We start from the raw sequence: 18807 nt of genomic DNA on the forward strand, positions 1-18807 counted from the left end.
GCCACCACACCCGGCTAATTTTTTTTTCTTTTTTTTCAGATGGAGTCTCACTTCATCGCCCAGGCTGGAGTGCAGTAGTGCAATCTCGGCTCATTGCAACCTCCACCTCCTGGGTTCAAGCAATTCTCCTGCCTCCACCTCCCAAGTAGCTGGGATTACAGGTGCATGCTACTACACCTGGCTAATTTTTGTTTTTAGTAGAGACAGAATTTTACCCTGTTGACCAGGCTGGTCTCAAACTCCTGACTTTAAGTGATCACCCACCTCGGTCAGCTTCCCAAAGTGCTGGGATTACGGATGTGAGCCACTGACTCGGCCATACCTGGCTAATGTTTTAAAAAATATTTTGTCGGCCGGGCGCAGTGGCTCAAGCCTGTAATCCCAGCACTTTGGGAGGCCGAGACGGGCGGATCACGAGGTCAGGAGATGGAGACCATCCTGGCTAACACGGTGAAACCCCGTCTCTACTAAAAAATACAAAAAACTAGCCGGGCGAGGTGGCGGGCGCCTGTAGTCCCAGCTACTTGGGAGGCTGAGGCAGGAGAATGGCGTAAACCCGGGAGGCGGAGCTTGCAGTGAGCTGAGATCCGGCCACTGCACTCCAGCCTGGGCGACAGAGCGAGACTCCATCTCAAAAAAACATATATATATATATATATATATATATTTTGTCGAGACAGGGTCTCCCTGTGTTGCCCAGGCTGGTCTTGAGCTCCTGGGCTCGTGTTATCCTCCCACCTCGGTCTCCCAAAGTGTTAGGATTACAGGCGTGAGCTACCACGCCTGGCCATTCTTTCTTTCATGGATCATGTCTTTGGTGTTGTGTCTAAAAAGTCATCCCCAAACTCAAGGTCATCTAGTTTGTCTCCTGTTATCTTCAAGGAGTTTTATGTTTTACATTTAGGACCGTGATTCATTTTTAGTTCATTTTCATGAAAGATATCTATATTCATTTTCTTGCATGTAGATTTTAATTTGTGTCACTTTTGGAAAAGGCTTTTTTTTTTTTTCTTTAAGAGATGGAGTTGGCCAGACGCGGTGGCTCACACCTGTAATCCCAGCACTTTGGGAGGCCGAGGCGGGTGGATCACAAGGTCAAGAGATTGAGACCATCCTGGCCAACATGGTGAAACCCCATCTCTATTAAAAATACAAAAAAAAGAATTAGCTGGGCGTGGTGGTGCGTGCCTGTAATCCCAGCTACTTGGAAGGCTGAGGCAGGAGAACCGCTTGAACCCAGGAGTTGGAGGTTGCAGTAAGCTGAGATAGCGCCACAGCACTCCAGCCTAGGTGACAGAGTGAGACTCCGTCTCAGAAAAAAAAAAAACGAAACAAAAATGGGGTCTCCTGGCCAGGCATGGTGGCTCACGCCTGTAATCCCAGCATTTTGGGAGGCCGAGGTGGGCAGATCACTTGAGATCAAGAGTTTGAGACCAACCTGGCCAACATGGTAAAACCCAGTCTCTACTAAAAATGCAAAATTAGCTGAGTATGGTAGCACACGCCTGTAATCTCAGCTACTTGGGAACCTGAGGCAGGGGAATCATTTGAACATGGGAGGTGGAAGTTACAGTGAGCTGACATTGTGCCACTGCATTCCAGCCTGGGCAACAGAGTGAGACTCCTTCTCAAAAAAAAAAAAAAAAGAAAAAACACACAGAGATGGGGTCTCCCAGCCTGAGAACATGGCCAACCCCATCTCTACAAAAAAAAAAAAAAAAAAAAAAAACAGAAATTAGCTGGGTGCGGTGGTGGCTACTCAGAGGCTGAGATTGCTCAGGAGGCAGAGGTTGCAGTGAATGGAGACCGTGCCACTGTACTCCATGCTAGGTGACAGAGTGAGACCCAGGCTCAAAAAAAAAAAAAAGAGAGAGAGAGAGATAGGGTCTCACTGTGTTTCCCAGGCTGAAATTCACTGGCTGTTCACAGGTGGGATCATTGTGCACTACAACCTTGTACTCCTGGGCTCAAGCGATCCTCCTGCCTTAGCTGCTCATGTAGCTAGGACCACAGGCATACACCACTGAGCCTGGCAAAACGCTGTCTTTTCTGCATTGTATTACTTTTGCTTCTTTGTCAAAGATCAGTGAAGGTTGGACACAGTGGCTAACGCCTGTAATTCCAACACTTTGAGAGGCTGAGATGGGAGGATTGCTTGAGCTCAGGAGTTTGAGACCAGCCTAGACAATATAGTGAGACCCCACCTCTATTAAAAAAAATCAGTGGACTGTATTTGTTTGGGTCTATTTCTTGGCTCTCTGTTCTGTTCCATTGATCTATTTGTCTATTATTTGCAAATAACACACTGTCTTGATTACTATAGCTTTTTAGTAAGTATTGAAGTCAGATGGTATCAGTCTTCTGACTTTGTTCTTCTCCTTCCATGTTTTCTTGGTTATTCTGGATCTTGTGCTTCTCCACATAAACTTTAGAATCAGTTTGTCGATATTCACAAAATAATTTGCTGGGGTTTTGACTAGGATTGCATTGAATCTATAGATCAAGTTGGGAAGAACTGACATCTTGACAATATTGAGTCTTCTTATCCTATCCATGAACATGGACTATCTCTTTATTTAGTTCTTTGATTTCTTTCATCATAGTTTTATGGGTTTCTTCATATAGATTTTGTATGTATTATATTTATATCTAAGTATTTCGTTTTTTGGTGTGAATGTATGTGGTATTATGTGTTTTAATTTCAAATTCTACTTGTTCATTGTTGTATGCTAACCTTGTATCCTGCAACTTTGCTTATTAGCTCTAGAAACAAGACAGGTTTCTTTCCTCTCCATTGTTATATGTCTGTCTTTTTTTTGTTAGCTTTTTAAGAGACAGGGTCTCACTGTCTTGCCCAGGCTGGAGTGCAGTGGCATGGCATGATCATAGGCATGATCGCTGCTGTCTTGAACTCCTGGGCACAAGTGGTCCTCCCTCCTCTGCCTCCCAAGTAGGACTACAGGTGCAGACCACCATGCCTGACTAATTTTAAAGTTTTTTGCAGAGAAACAGGGTCTTACTGTGTTGCCCAGGCTGGTCTCAAACTCCTGGCTTCAAGCTATCCTTCTGCCTTGGCTTCCTAAAGCACTGGGATTACAGGTGTGAGCCACTGTGCCTGGCCTCTCATCTTTTAAAAAACTTTTCCTGGTTGGATGTAGTACCTCACGCCTGTAAACCCAACACTTTGGGAGGCCAAGGTGGGTGGATCACCTGAGCTGGGGAGTTTGAGACCAGCCTGGCCACCATGGTGAAACCCTGTCTCTACTAAAAATAACAAAATTAGCTGGGCGTGGTGATGCATGTCTGTAATCCCAGCTACTCAGGAGGCTGAGGCAGGATAATCACTTGAAGCTGGGAGGCAGAGGTTGCGGTGAGCCACTATACTCCAGCCTAGGCGACAGAGCGAGACTCTGTCTCAAAAAAAAAAAAAACTTTCCTGAGTTATGTATTTCATAATCCATTTTAGCCAGACATGGTGGTGCTCGCCTGTAGTCCCTGCTACCCAGGAGGCGGAGGTAGGAGTATTGCTTGAGCCTGGGAGGCAGAGGTTGCAGTGAGCCAAAGTCATGCCACTCCAGCCTGGGTAACAGAGCAAGACCCTGTCTGAAGAAAAAAAATAAATAAACAAAACATAATCATTTGTAAGCTAATTATTATCTCTATATTTAAGACAGAGAATGCTTTATTACAGTTTCCAACTATAGATACTTATTGAACACCTGTTATGTTCCAGACATTGTTTTATCATACTCTTTCATAAGGCTAAATTATCCCCCAGCACCTTTGCTTTGGAGTAAATAAGATCAATTATCTTAATATGTTGCTTTATGAGATAACATAACATAAAAGGGACTAGAGTTACAGTGTGAGCTAATTTTGTAATTTTTAATGTCACTTAACCTCCCTGGACTTTGATAAACCGAAAGGATTGCCTTTCAGTTTTAAAAAATTTCTTTCCTTTGAATGAAAATCAGATAAATTTGGAATTCCTCAAAGAAACTTGTCTTATAGGCCAGGCGTGGTAGCTCATGCCTGTAATCCCAGCACTTTGGAATGCTGAGGTGGGTAGATCACAAGGTCAGGAGTTCAAGACCAGCCTGACCAAGATGGTGAAGCCCCATCTCTACTAAAAGAAAATTATCCGGGTGTGGTGGCGGGTGCGTGTAATCCCAGCCACTTGGGAGGCTGAAGCAGGAGAATCGCTTGAACCCGGGAGGCAGAGGTTGCAGTGAGCCAAGATCGCGCCACTGCACTCCAGCCTGGGCGACAGAGTGAGACTCCGTCTCAAAAAAAAAAAAGAAACTTGTTTTATAAAAATGATAAAAACAGGTAATAGACACAGTTTTAATAATTTGATGGATAAGTTAAGTGTCTGGACTGAAGGATTTGCTCTTTCTGTCTTAGGTGTAGCCCATCAGTGTTATCATGGTTTCATGAAGGCTGTCCAGGAAGGAAACATTCAGTGGGAGAGCCGTACCTATCCTTATCCTGGAACCCCAATCACTCAGCGCTTCTCGCACAGTAAGTATTTACTGTGAAAGCAGATTCCACCCTGCCTGTGGTCATATTTCCAGAAACTTCTTTGGAGGCATGTTTTTTTGTTTGCTTTGTTTTTGAGACAAGGTCTCACTCTATCGCCGAAGCTGGAGTGCAGTGGCATAATCACAGCTCACTGCAGCCTCCACCTCCCCAGGCTCAGGTGATCCTCCCACCTCAGCCTCCTGAGTATCAGGACTACTGATAGTAGATAGTGCTGGGGACGCCTGGTTAACTTTTGTATTTTTTGTAGAGATGGGGTTTCACCATGTTGCCCAGGCTAGTCTTGAACTGAGCTCAAGCAATATGCCTGCCTTGGCCTCCCACAGGGCTGGGATTACATACGTGAGCCACTGCACTTGGCCACAGCATGCATTTTATCTGACTTTTAGTTATTTATTTATTTTGAAATGGAGTCTCACTCTGTCAACCAGACTGTGATATGGTGGCGTGATCATGTGTCACTGCAGCCTCGACCTCCTGGGCTCAGGTAGTCCTTCTGCCTCAGCCTTTTGAGTAGCTGGGCCCACAGGTGCATGCCACCACGCCTAGCTAATTTTTAAAAAATTATTTGTAGAGATGGTGTCTCACCGTATTACCCAGGCTTGTCTTGAACTCCTGGGCTCAAGCGATCCTCCCACCTTGGCCTCCCAAAATGTTGGGCTTACAAGTGTGAGCCACTGTGCCTGGCCATTGTCTGACTTTTTAATGAAGAGAATGTAAAATGAGAGTTTATATTAATTTTATAACCCGAATTAGGGAAAAGTGTGAGCCTAAATATATTGTAGGCAGTTTGTTAATAATTTTATATTCTGCTTTTTTTTTTTTTTTTTTTTTTTTTTTTTGAGATGGAGTCTGTTGCCCAGGGTAGAGTGCAGTGGTACAATCTTGTCTCACCACAACCTCCACCTCTCGAGTTCAAGCGATTCTCCTGCCTCAGCCTCCCGAGTAGCTGAGACTACAGGTGTGTGCCACCACACCCAGCTGATTTTTGTATTTTTAGTAGAGATGGGGTTTCGCCATGTTCGCCAGGCTGGTCTCGAACTCCTGACCTCACGTGATCCACCCACCTTGGCCTCCCAAAGTGCTGGGATTACAGGCATGAGCCACTGCACCCAGCCCTCTGCTTTTTCATTGGATTTTTCTCTACTCCAAAGTGGTCAAGGTGTTATGGTTAGAATTTTAAACATCTCACATTATCTAAGAGGAAAACAAAGGAAAGCTGTACATGAGGGTATTTCTAAGATCTTGCTTAGAGAGTAGTCAGATTTTAGTACTAGATCATATAATGACTGTTTTAACATAGTATATGTTCAGCAAATACAAAATTTAAATGGACTCCTACAAAAATTTTGAATGTGACAAGTATCGATTGTAAAATACAAATTTGGGCTGGGTTTGGTGGCTCACGCCTGTAATCCCAGCACTTTGGGAGGCTGAGGTGGGCAGATCACCTGAGGTCAGGAGTTTGAGACCAGCCTGGCCAACATGGCGAAACCCTGTCCACTAAAAATACAAAAAAAAATTAGCCAGCCGTAGTGCCACGTGCCTGTGATCCCAGCTACATGGGAGGCTGAGACAGGAGAATTGCTTGAACTTGGGAGGCGGAGGTTGCAGTGACCCGAGATTGCACCATTGCACTCCAGCCTGGGCAACACTAGCGAAACTCTGTCTCAGGGACAAAAAAAAAAACAAATTTGGCCAGGTGTTGTGGCTCACACCTCTAATTTCAGCACTTTGGGAGGCCGAGGCAGGCAGATACCTGAGGTCAGGAGTTTGAGAACAGCATGGCCAACATGATGCAACCCCGTCTCTCCTAAAAAGATAAAAAATTAGCCAGACGTGGTGGCAGGCACCTGTAATCCCACCTACTCAGGAGGCTGAGGCAGGAGAATCCCTTGAACCCAGGAGGCGGAGGTTGCAGTGAGCCAAGATCGTGCCATGGTACTCCAGCCTAGGCAGCAAAAGCGAAACTCTGTCTCAAAGAAAGATCTTCTTGCTTTTCTTCTCTCTTCATGTGAACCTGGAATAAAGACCATTAATAACCACCTCTAAAACTGGGGACAGTATCTCCTCCTATGACATTTGGAAATCTGTAAGAAATCTGTAAAGTCGTTGCTTACTGTCTTGACTGAAAAGCAGTATAAGCATGAAGTAGGCAAGGGGCAGGGATGCATAGCATCCTGTAGTACATAGGACAGTCCTATAAATAAAAAATTATCCTGCCCCAAATGACAAGAGCTCCTGTTGGGAAATACTGCAAGTCTGAAGCGTGCAGCTAGCCTTCCATTCTTCCACCAGCAAGTTTCAGCATTAGTGTGCTGCATGTAGTTTTCATTCTGCCTGCCTTTCAAGGACCTGGCTTACCTTTCAGCCTGACTCACTGCTGCATCCTTAGGTAGCCAGACTTCAGCCACATGAACCTCCTTGTTATGTCTTAACCTTCCCTATTAGCCCTTCCGTTTTTTTCTTTTTTCTATTAGTTTTTGAAAAGTTGAATGGTGTTTTGCCATGTTGTCCAGGCTGGTCTCGAACCTCTGAGCTCAAGCAGTCTGCCTGACTGATATGGTTTGGCTCTGTGTTCCCATCCAAATATCATCTCCTCCAATGGTAATCCATCCCCATGTATCAAGGGGGTGACCTGGTGGAAGGCAACTGGATCATGGTGGTGGTTTCCTCCATGCTGTTCTTGTGATAGTGAAGGAATTCTCATGAGATCCGATGGTTTAAAAGTGGCAGTTTCAGCTGGGTGCTGTGGCTCACGCCTGTAATCCCAGCACTTTGGGAGGCTGAGGAGGGCGGATCACTTGAGGTCAGGAGTTTGAAACCAGCTTGGCCAACATGATGAAACCCTGTCTCTACTAAAAATACAAAAATTAGCTGGGTGTGGTGGCAGGTGCCTATAGTCCCAGCTACTTGGGAGGCTGAGGCAGGAGAGTTGCCTGAACCCCAGTGGTGGAGGTTGCAGTGAGCTGAGATTGTACCACTGCACTACAGCCTGGGCAACAGAGTGAGACTCTGTTTAGAAAAAAAAAAAAAAAGTGGCAGTTTCCCCTGTGCTCTTTCTCCTGCTGCCTTGTAAGAAGGTGCTTGATTCTCCTTTGCCTTCTTCCCATAAATGTAAGTTTCGTGAGGCCTCCCCAGCCATGTGGGACTGTGAGTCAGTTAAACCTCTTTCCTTTTTAAATTACCCAGTCTTGGATAGTTCTTTATAGCAGTGTGAAAATGGACTAATACACTACCTCAGTCTTGCTAAGTGCCTAGATTACAGGCATGAGCTACCACATCCGGCCTGCCCTTCTTAATTGACTGAAAGTGTCCTGTTCTCTAAAAGTCATCTCAAAGATAAAATCAAAAGCCACATTTTTTAACCAACTTCTCTCAGATTCCTCACCATAGATATTAAGCTCTTTTCTTCCTCTCTGCTTCCCTAATATACTGTTCATACCTTCCTCCATTATTTATTACCATCTGTCTTTTGCTGTTATTATCTGTGTGAGAGAGGCTGCATGCTAAAAAGGAAAGACCTTTGGATGTGGGAAGCAAGTTTCTTGGCTTGTCTGACCCACAGTTTCTTTGCCTGAAAAATGGATATGACAAATTCTGTTTGTGCCATAGATTGCTGAGAAATGCATTTAAGAAAACACTTGTCAAAATATGTTTTAAGGTCGAGGCAGGAGAATTACTTGAGCCCAGCTGTTTGAGACCAATTTGGGCAACATCTCTATTTAAAATTAAAATATATGTATATATTTTAAGCTGTAAAAAGGTAGGATGATGATGATGTCTCTCCAACAAGATTGTTGTCTACTTGAAGATAGATAGGCTATAGCCGGGTGCGGTGGCTCACACCTGTAATTCCAGCACTTTGGGAGGCCGAGGCAGGCAGATCACAAGGTCAGGAGTTCGAGACCAGCCTGGCCAATATGGTGAAACCTTGTCTCTACTAAAAATACAAAAATTATCTGGGAGTGGTGGCAGACGCCTGTCGTCCCAGCTACTCGGGAGGCTGAGGCAGGAGAATCACTTGAACCCGGGAGGCGGAAGTTGTAGTGAGCTGAGATGGCCACTATACTCCAGCCTGGGAGACAGAGCAACACTCTGTCTCAAAAAAAGAAAAAAAAGAAGAAGATAGACAGGCTCCATGTCTTAGACATTTTTGTACTGTTTCTTTTTTCTTATTTTTGAGATGGGGTCTCACTCTGTCACTCAGGCACCCAGGCTGGAGTGAAGTGGCATGGTCTCGGCTCACTACAACCTCTGCCTCCCAGATTTAAGCAATTCTCTTGCCTCAGCCTCCCGAGTAGCTGGGATTACTGGTGCCTGCCACCACGCCCAGCTAATTTTTGTATTTGTAGTAGAGATGGGGTTTCGCCCTGTTGCCCAGGCTGGTCTCAAACTCCTGGGCTCAAGCAATCTGCCTGTCTCAGCCTCCTAAAGTGCTGGGATTGCAGGTGTGAGCCTTCGTGCCAAGCCGTCTTGTACTATTTCACAACACCTTGTTCATAGTTGATATCTACTAAATTTGATATCAATACATTTTGATACCCAATAATTTTTGTGGACTTAAGTGCAACAAAGGTATGCACAGTACAGCGTCTTTCCTATGGAAAAGTCTGGGACAAAAAAGGCAGGTGAAGTAAAAAGGCCTATTCTAGGGCCACGTGCAGTGGCTCACCCCTGTAGTCCCAACACTTTGGGAGGCCGAGGCAGGCGGATCACTTCAGGCCAGGAGTTGGAGACCAGCCTAGCCAACATGGTGAAACCCTATCTCCACTAAACATAAAAAAATTAGCTGGGCGTCGTGGTGCATGCCTGTAATCCTAGCTACTTGGGAGGCTGAGGCAGGAGAATCAGTTGAACCTGGGAGGCAGAGGTTGCAGTGAGCCGAGATTACGCCACTGTACTCCAGCCTGGGCGACAGAACAAGACTCTGTCTCAAAAAAAAAAAAAAAAAGAAATTAAAGACCAATTCTAGCCTTTTGGTGAATGTGTGCATAGCTAATCATGCAAGCTTTAATTAATGTAGAATGTCCTTTTCAGATTGCAGTAGGCGTCTCCTGAGTCCCCAACATCATGCTTTGAAAAATGTTTCAGTGTCGTAGGCGTCACATACAGTCAAGTAGTTCCATACACAATGCTCATCATGCTCCTGCAGGAGCCAGCAGGCCCAGACTAGATAACCACCCTTGCTTCTTCCATAGTTATGTAATTAGAGACCTTATCAAATATGTTCTGGCTTGTAGGTGTGAGACACATGGCAGCATAGTCTCTTTAAGCATGGGATAAATGCCTCAGGATCTTTCCCTGGAGACAGGTGAAGAAACAAAAGAGAATTTGACGTCTGAAAATACTAAAGCTTATCATTCATTTAGTGAGCATTTATCGAATGCTCCATACACCATGGAAAAGATGGAACTACTGGAAGATCTTGCACTAGAGATGATTATAGAATAGCGGAGAAGTATTCAGAACTGTGAAGAACTGTTTGCTTGCTCTGTGTGTAATTAAATTGTGACCATTTGACTTGTATTTTAATAGGGATGATTAGTATGTATCTTGTAAACTAAGCCCATTTCAGAAAACTTGAAGAGATTTATCAGTTGGAATAGACATTCTCAGTATTATTTCTTAGCCTAGTATTCATACTGTACTGTGAGCTGTAACTGTATAGCACATTCTAATGGTCTAGATGTTCTGAAAGGAAAATGTTCTGTTTGGGTGGAGAACTTGTGAAAAGGGAAATTACTACTGGAGTACTGGGAGTTGCTCAAATTCTTTTTCCTTAAAGGTTCATTTGAACTTGTTGGGTCTTCCTCCCTGCCCACCCCCCTAGATCAATATATAGGTGTCTTAAATAAAACACAGGCAATAAGTAAAGTTCAGTAGGCTAGGGTGCTTAAAATAGTTGAGAGTGGTGGGGCGTGGTGGCTCACACCTGTAATCCCAGCACTTTGGGAGGCCGAGGCGGGTGGATCACGAGGTCAAGAGATTGAGACCATCCTGGCCATCATGGTGAAACTTGTCTCTACCAAAAATACAAATATTAGCTGGGTGTGGTAGTGTACACCTCTAGTCCCAGCTACTTGGGAGGCTGAGGCAGGAAAATCGCTTGAATCCAGGAGGCGGAGGTTGCAGTGAGCCGAGATCCTGCCACTGCACTCCAGTCTGGGCGACAGAGTGAGACTCCATCTCAAAAAATAATAATTAAGCATGTTATTGATAGTTATTTTCTCATTCCATTATATCTGAGTTCTAAATATAGCTGCCTAAATTGACTCCCTTCCTCTCCCAACTTTGTTGATGATTGACTGCTGGTCACTGAAAATACAGTAGTGTGTGAAACTTGCCATTTTAGTGCCATTAGCTTTGCAGACTTTGGGCTGCCCTCTTCTTCCAGAAACCTTTGTTTGCTCAAGAGAAGCAGGAAAATGCCAATTGCCCTATTTTAGTATGGGAGTAAAATACCTGTGGTAAGGACCTCAGGGCCCAGCATGTTGGCTGGGTTTTCAGTCCAAATATAGAAGAAAAATGTGGGCTGGGCATGGTGGCTTCTGCCTGTAATCCCGGCACTTTGGGAGGCTGAGGCGGGCAGATCGTGAGGTCAAGAATTCAAGACCAGCCTGGCCAACATGGGGAAACCCCGTCTCTACTAAAAATACAAAAAATTAGCCAGGCGTGGTGGTACACACCTGTAATCCCAGCTACTTGGGAGGCTGAGGCAGGAGAATCGCTTGAACCTAGGAGGCGGAGGTTGCAGTGAGCTGAGATTGTGTCATTTCACTCTAGCTGTGGCGACAGAGCAAGACTCTGTCTCGAGGAAAAAAAAAAAAAGGAAAAATGTTTGCTACCTCTTTGAAAAATAAAGCCACTGTGTTCTTTTGCTACACTAAGGAAGCAGCTGCCAAGAAGTTATCTATGAGGAACTGGAAGATGTAACAAACCCTTGACTCTTTTAGTTATGAAATCTTGAATTTGTTTTATTAAGCAATGTTATAATGAACGCTAGTTAAGGTTTCAGAAGTCATAGGACATTGGCCGGGCACAGTGGCTCACGCCTATAATCTCAGCACTTTGGGAGGCCAAACATCTGGCCTCCCAGATGTTGGACGGAACATCTGAGGTCAGGAGTTCGAGACCAGCCTGGCCAACATAGTGGAACCCCGTATCTACTAAAAATACAAAAGCTAGCTGGGCGTGGTAGCGGGCGCCTGTAATCCCAGCTACTTGGGAGGCTGAGGCAGGAAAATCACTTGAACCTAGGAGGCGGAGGTTGCAGTGAGCTGAGATCATGCCACTGCACTCCAGCCTGGGTGACAAAGTGAGACTCCATCTCAAAAAATAAATAAATAAAGAAGTCATAGAAGCTAATTTCTTTTTCTGGAGGTCTGGAATATCAAGAGGAGAAGAATGTTCTTTTACTGACCCAACCTGGTACCAGTTGGCTCATTTCAAAATTGCCCCATTTTTTAGGATTACTAGGTCAAGATAGGTCTAAGAGGACCAGGATGTCTGGATTTGAGCTCCTTTAGTGGAGATTAAAATGTGGCTCCAGTAATTGTCCTCTTGTTTGTCTAATGTCTTCTAACTTGATCCTTTGTTATGTGTAGTTCTTTTGTTTTTTGTTTTTGTTTTTTGAGACAGAGTCTTGCTCTATCGCCCAGGCTGGAGTGCAGTGGCGCCATCTCGGCTCACTGTGACCTCCACCTCCCAGGTTCAAGTGATTCTCCTGCCTCAGCCTCCTGGGTAGCTGGGAATTACAGGCGCATGCCACCATGCCAGACCAATTTTTGTATTTTTAGTAGAGAGGGGTTTCACCATGTTGGCCAGACTGGACTCAGACTCCTGACCTCAGGTGATCCACTCGCCTCAGCCTCCCAAAGTGCTGGGATTACAGGCAGGAGCCACTGTGCCCAGCCTGTTATTTGTAGTTCTTAACAGATCTGAAATGTGAGCCATGGATTCATTGCACTTGACTTCTTAATAGAGTTCTGGGGATACAGTAAATATTTTGCAGGCGTGAGCCTATTGATGGCTAGATGGTATCTGTTTTCTCTAATTTATTTGGTAATTTTAAAAGCCTGCAGCTCCATTATTCCAGTGTCAGAGGTCAGATAATTTGGATTTAACCCTTCCACTGACTGAGATTATGAGGTTTAAGGCACTAAACATACTGCTTTCATTACCTCTTAACTTGCTCAGTTTTCTGACTTGGCCTTCTTACTGTAGAGAGTCCCAGAGGTCTAACAGGAGGACTGAATTAAGGAAAAAAAAAACGGTGAAGAGCCAGGCGCATTGGTTCTCACCTGTAATCCCAGCATTTTGGGAGACTGAGGCGGGTGGATCACCTGAGGTCAGGAGTTCGAGACCAGCTTGGCCAACATGGCGAAACCCTGTCTCTACTAAAAATACAGAAATTAACTGGGTGTGGTGGCATGTGCTTGTAATCCCAGTTACTTCTACTCAGGAGACTGAGGCAGGAGAATCGCTTGCAGCTGGCAGGTGGAGGTTGTAGTGAGCCAAAATTGTGGCACTGAATTCCAGCCTGGGTCACATAGCAAGACTCTGTCTCAAAAAAAAAAAGGGGGCAGGGGTGAAGGTTATTCCCAGAGCTAGTGTATATCACAGAGGTGACTATAGCAGTGGCATTGGATGAGTCAGCAGTAGTAGCATTTCCCTTTTTCTGAACTTGGGTAACTAGTGCCAGAGTTCAGAAGAGACCTTGAGACCTTAAAAATATTGGTGTGCTAAACTGAATTTGACCTACAGATATGCTAGATGATCATTAAAGCCATGCACAGTGTAATGAGTCTGTGAATTTCTTGTTTGTTTGGTTTTTTTTTTTTTTTGAGATGGAGTCTTGCTCTGTAGCCCAGGCTAGAGTGCAGTGGCATGATCTCGGCTCACTGCAAACTCCGCCTCCCAGGTTCAAACAATTCTCTGGCCTCAGCCTCCTGAGTAGCTGGGATTACAGGCATGCGCCACCATGCCTGGCTAATTTTTGTATTTTTAGTAGAGTCGGGGTTTCGCCATGTTGGCTAGGCTGGTCTTGAACTCCTGACCTCGTGACCCGCCTGCCTCAGCCTCCCAAAGTGCTGGGATTACAGGCATGAGCGACTGCGCCTGGCCTAAATCTGTTAATTTCTTTTTCCTTTCCCCTTCCTTTTATTTGACACTGAACCATTAGTTTCACATGAACACTGAGAGGTCTTTTTTTTTTTTAATTTAATTTTATTTTATTTTTACCTCCTGCATGCATGAAATGGATGGCAAGGAAAGCTTTGCTTGGGCCTCTTCCTGAAGTCCAAGACGGCAAATGCAAGACTGTAAGGAATGTGATTGTCATTTCCAAAGGGTAGAGACTGCAAGGTGGCAGAACCTAGCACTCGTGCATCTTGTCTAGACTCTGGCTTTGGTCTTTGTAGTTTTAGGGTAACAGCCCTTCTCATAGTCATTGCCTCTTTTTCTTAGGAATGCCTGGTGATGTGTATGCAATCATCTAATCAAAAAAGGCTTTTCTTAGAGATCTTGGTGCTTTTTAAATGTTACTGTACTGGTTTTCTAGTCAGCACCGACCAGCATGCCTTGGTAGCTCTTGGATACGTATTGGGACTTAATGATTTCCATGCTTTTTCAATCTGTTGCTTTGGGACTAGTCCAAGGCCATGCTACCACTGAGTTTCCCCCACTGGCCTTTGGAATTAATAAAAACTGTATTTCTTCAATCACATTGGACTTTCTGTGTGGTTACTTCATAGTATTGATTAAAATAGTTTCATTGTGTGTCATAAAAAGATTCATTTATTGGCCGGGCATGGTGGCTCATGCCTGTAATCCCAGCACTTTGGGAGGCCGAGGCGGGTGGATCACCTGAGGTCAAGAGTTCGAGATTAGCCTGGCCAACATGGTGAAACCCCATCTCTACTAAAAATCCAAAAACTTAGCTGGGTGTGGTGGCTTGCACCTGGGAGGCAGACGTTGCAGTGGGCCAAGATTGTGCCACTGCACTCCAGCCTGGCTGACATAGGCAGACTCCGTCTCAAAAAAAAAAGAGATTCATTTATTGATTTGTGCTTCAGGTTTTATTTGAAAACAAAAACAATAGGAGGACTGTAGGAAAGGAATGGGAGGACAGAGTACATGTGTTGGCACTATCTTTGCTTAGCTCTAGAGGATAATGATGCAGATTTAGATTATGTAGCTGTGCTGAAATTTCCCTCATTTGAGCACCTTTAATCTGAATTATTATGTGTTCTTGCTGGACTTACACTGTTACATCATTGTCAACTTGCTTAGTGTGCTCAGAAATAAAATTTTCATAGCTTTCCTCTGGACCTTGTTTTAAAGGGTAGTATATTGATCCACCTGAAGCCAAGAGTCTGGTATTAGAAATTTGGTACTTGGTAACAAAATTGCTGAATGTGTGAAATAAATGAGTTTTGAAAAGTATATGTTATGGTTAAAATGTTGGAAGGGACTCAGAATTTTCACAGCAGTTATTTGTGTATTTTCTTTCTAGGCGCATGCTATTATGATGCTAATCAGTCTATGTATGTGTTTGGAGGCTGTACCCAGAGCAGCTGCAATGCTGCTTTCAATGACCTCTGGAGACTTGACCTAAACAGCAAAGAGTGGATCCGACCTTTGGCTTCAGGTAAGAGATGAAATGCTGATCTTTGCCTCCTTACCAGGTGACTCCTTTGGCTTGGAAACTCTACCTGATCCTTTTTGGTGCTGGTCTCAAGGATAGGTTACTGGGACTCAGGTCCTTACGTTTAATGTGCCATGTAAATGATAATAGTAATATGCTTGTGTAAGTCTTTGGTTTTTGTTAAATTATACTTTATCATTAGTAATGGTGCCCTGCCATAATTGCTGTACTGCTGTGTGAATTCATTTGCATGGTTTTCTCAGGTATCCTCATACAGGTGTGATACATCATTTGGTATGAGGTTGAAGTGAGAACAGAAACACAGAGTCGTGAGAACTGTAGTTGACTGACAGAAGCTATTGTCCCAGGGCTAAGGTCTCTGAATATCTTTTGTTGTTGCCAGCTCAGATATTTGGGGAGTGTATGGGACATGCCTCTGCTAGTTACTCTTAACAACCCAGGGGTGTGGGAAGATTCCACAGTAGGTACATTCCTGCTCAGTCCCACTATGCCAGAAATCTGGCAGAAAGAAACTAGATTATTTTCTTATTTTTGACCTAATCTCTCCTGGGGGAAAAAATAAAAACAATGGTTTTTGCACTCATGAGGCAGGGCAATTTGAGGAGGCATAGATTGGAGAGGTTGGTATGATGGAGAAATAGAGTCCCCTGAGTATAAAGTATTCTGCTAGGTTTGTTGGCAAGCTTTTCTCAAAACATTCATTTGGCTTTTTAGTATTAGGACTCAGTCTTAGTACTAAGGACATTTGGGTTTCCAGTGGGCAAGTTCCTTATTTATTTAGGCCTTGCCTTACTACTTTGATTACCAGATAGGAGGCATCGTGGTATATTAGAAAGGGCACTGGACTAAGAGTGAGGGGACATGAGTTTCATTTCCTGGCATAGTCACCAATTCTCCATGTAACTATGAATAAGTTACTGCACCTCTCTGGAAGAAATGTGGAGTAGGACTAAATGACTCGTTTTAAATGGGCTAAGAAGGCTAGTTTATGTTTCCCTTTCTATAACTGCTACTGTGAATGTCTAGGCCAGGGGCTTAAACCTATTTATGAGAAGAAGCTGTATTTTGCTTCCCTAAAACTTAAGTTCCTGTTCCTTCTCCCTGCATTAGGCAAATATAGGAGGAGCCTACTGAGTGGATACCATGGGTGGATCTGGGCTTTGTGTAGATGAAGTTCTTTATCAAAAAAAAAATTTTTTTTTTTTTTGAGATGGAGTCTGACTCTTTCACCCAGGCTGGAGTGCAGTGGCACAGTCTTGGCTCACTGCAAGCTCCGCCTCCTGGGTTCAGGCCATTCTCCTGCCTCAGCCTCCCAAGTAGCTGGGACTACAGGCTCCTGCCACCAGGCCCGGCTAATTTTTTTGTATTTTTAGTAGAGAAGGGGTTTCACCATGTTAGCCAGGATGGTCTCAATCGCCTGACCTCGTGATCCGCCTGCCTCAGCCTCCCAAAGTTCTGGGATTACAGGTGTGAACCACCACACCCAGCCTCTTTATCAAAATTATTGGCATTTGAAGGGTAGAAGGGTGGTGGTCCAATCTGCAGATGACCACTCCAGGAGCAGGAGCTCTTACATCCCCTTCTCTTCCATTTCCTGTCACAACCAATAAAGGCCGTTTATGCCATTCATTAAAAAACAAAAACAAAAACAAACCTACAGGCCAGGCCCAGTGGCTCACGCCTGTAATCCCAGCACTTTAGGAGGCCAAGTAGGGGGCGGATCACCTGAGGCCAGGAGTTTGAGACCAGCCTGGCCAACATGATGAAACCTGTCTCCTAAAAATACAGAAATTAGCTGGGCGTGGTGATGGATGCCTGTAGTCCCACCTACTTGAGAGGCTGAGGCAGGAGAATCTCATGAACCCAGGAGGTGGAGTTTGCATTCTACCCTGGGCAATAGAGCAAGTCTCCATCTTAAAAAAAAAAAAACACCACAAAAACTATTGGAATAATAAATGGTAATCGTATAAAAAGTTTGACAGCTAGAACTATTTCAGGGCCCTGAGAATTTTGTACTTTGGAGAATAACCTTTTCTAGCCCTTTGTACCATACTGCACTTAGTGCACATTGATTAATATTTGAAGTTACACCTTCTATTTTGTTTTGTGTTGTTTTTTGAGACAGGATCTTGCTTTGTCACCCAGGCTGGAGTGCAGTGGCACGATCACAGCTTACTGCAGTCTCAGCTGAGTTACAAATTCTAAAATGTAGAAGATCTTCTCAGCCTAAGCATCCTATTGCCACCGTGCTTGGGATTTTGTACAGGTCTTATTTCAGAGGAGCTTTGATAGTTTCAGTCACAAAATACTATTATTGTCTTTATTTTGTAACCAAGCTTTATGCCTTTGATAATTTAGCATGGATGGTGCTCTTTCTTGTGAAAATGGAGCTCTGGTTTGGGGACCTTCATAGCCTCTGCCAACTACTGTGCTTATTTCTCCCTGTAATATGGAGTAAGACTTTTTTTTAAAAACCATCAAGTTTAAAGACTGCTTTGTGGCCAGGTGAAGTGGATCACGCCTATAACCCCAGCACTTTGGGAGGCCAAGGCAGGAGGATGCCTTGAGGCCAGGAGTTCAAGACTCGCCTGGGCAACATGGTGAGACTCCCCATCTTTACGAAAAATAAAAATAAAAAATTAGCCAGGCATGGTGGCATGTGTCCATAGTCCCAGATACTTGGGAGGGTGAGGTAGTGGGAGGATTGCGTGATCCCACAGATACAAGCCTAGGCACCTAGGCGAGAGAGTGAGACCATGTCTTAAAAAAGAAAGAAAGAGAGAGAGAGAGAGAGAGGAAGGGAGGAAGGGAGGAAGGAAGGGAAGGAGGCAGGGAGGGAGGGAGGGAAAAGAAAAGATTATGCTTTGAAATTCCCAAAGTAGAAATGTTGGAGAAATAACGGCTTCAATCATTTACATTCTCTATGGAATATGAATTTTTAAAAATAGAGCTTTTGGAATATTCCCTTTGATAAAATGTGCAAACTTCTGAATGTTTAAAGTAATTTTCTAACAAAAATGTCTCAAAGAATCTATTTACTCCCTCACCCTAATCTGTAGTTAGAGGCTAGTTTTAGAAGGAGGAAAACCTGAGCTTTTTGAAATGTCTACTTATAAAAAACAATTGTTTAATAGAGTCCTGGCTGGGCACGGTGGTTCACTCCTGTAATCCCAACACTTTAGGAGGCTGAGACAGGAGGATCTCTTGAGGCCAGGAATTTGAGACCAGCCTGGGTAACATAGTGAGAACCTGTCTCTACAAAACAATTAAAAATTAGCTGGGCATGATGGCATGTGCCTGTAGTCCTAGCTACTTGAGAGATTGAGGTGGGAGGATTGCTTGAGCCCAGGAGTTCAAGGCTACAGTGAGTGATGATTGCTCCACTGCACTCTAACCTGAGTGAAAGAGGAAGACCCTGTCTCAAAAATACAGGCTGGGCTTGGTGGCTCTCGCTTATAATCCTAGCACTTTGAGATGCTGAAGTGAGAGGATCACTTGAGGCCAGGAGTTCCAGACCAGCCTGGCCAACATAGTGAAACCCCATCTCTACTAAAAAGACAAAAAATTAGCTGGGCATGGTGGCATGCACCTGTAACCTC

The 18807-nt window shown here is 44.3% G+C and overlaps 1 protein-coding gene across 2 annotated transcripts in view; it reads left to right on the forward strand.

Moving 5' to 3' along the window:
• The window catches only part of FBXO42 (F-box protein 42), a 90406-nt gene that overhangs the window by 33797 nt on the left and 37802 nt on the right, over positions 1-18807 (forward strand). For both annotated transcript variants that reach the window (XM_007980371.3, XM_007980372.3), the window contains 2 exons: positions 4405-4521; positions 15056-15190. In XM_007980371.3, coding sequence (XP_007978562.2) covers positions 4405-4521; positions 15056-15190 — 252 coding nt within the window. The remainder of the gene's footprint in view (positions 1-4404; positions 4522-15055; positions 15191-18807) is intronic.

Source organism: Chlorocebus sabaeus, chromosome 20 (genome assembly GCF_047675955.1).
Source record: "Chlorocebus sabaeus isolate Y175 chromosome 20, mChlSab1.0.hap1, whole genome shotgun sequence".
NCBI lineage: Eukaryota > Metazoa > Chordata > Mammalia > Primates > Cercopithecidae > Chlorocebus > Chlorocebus sabaeus.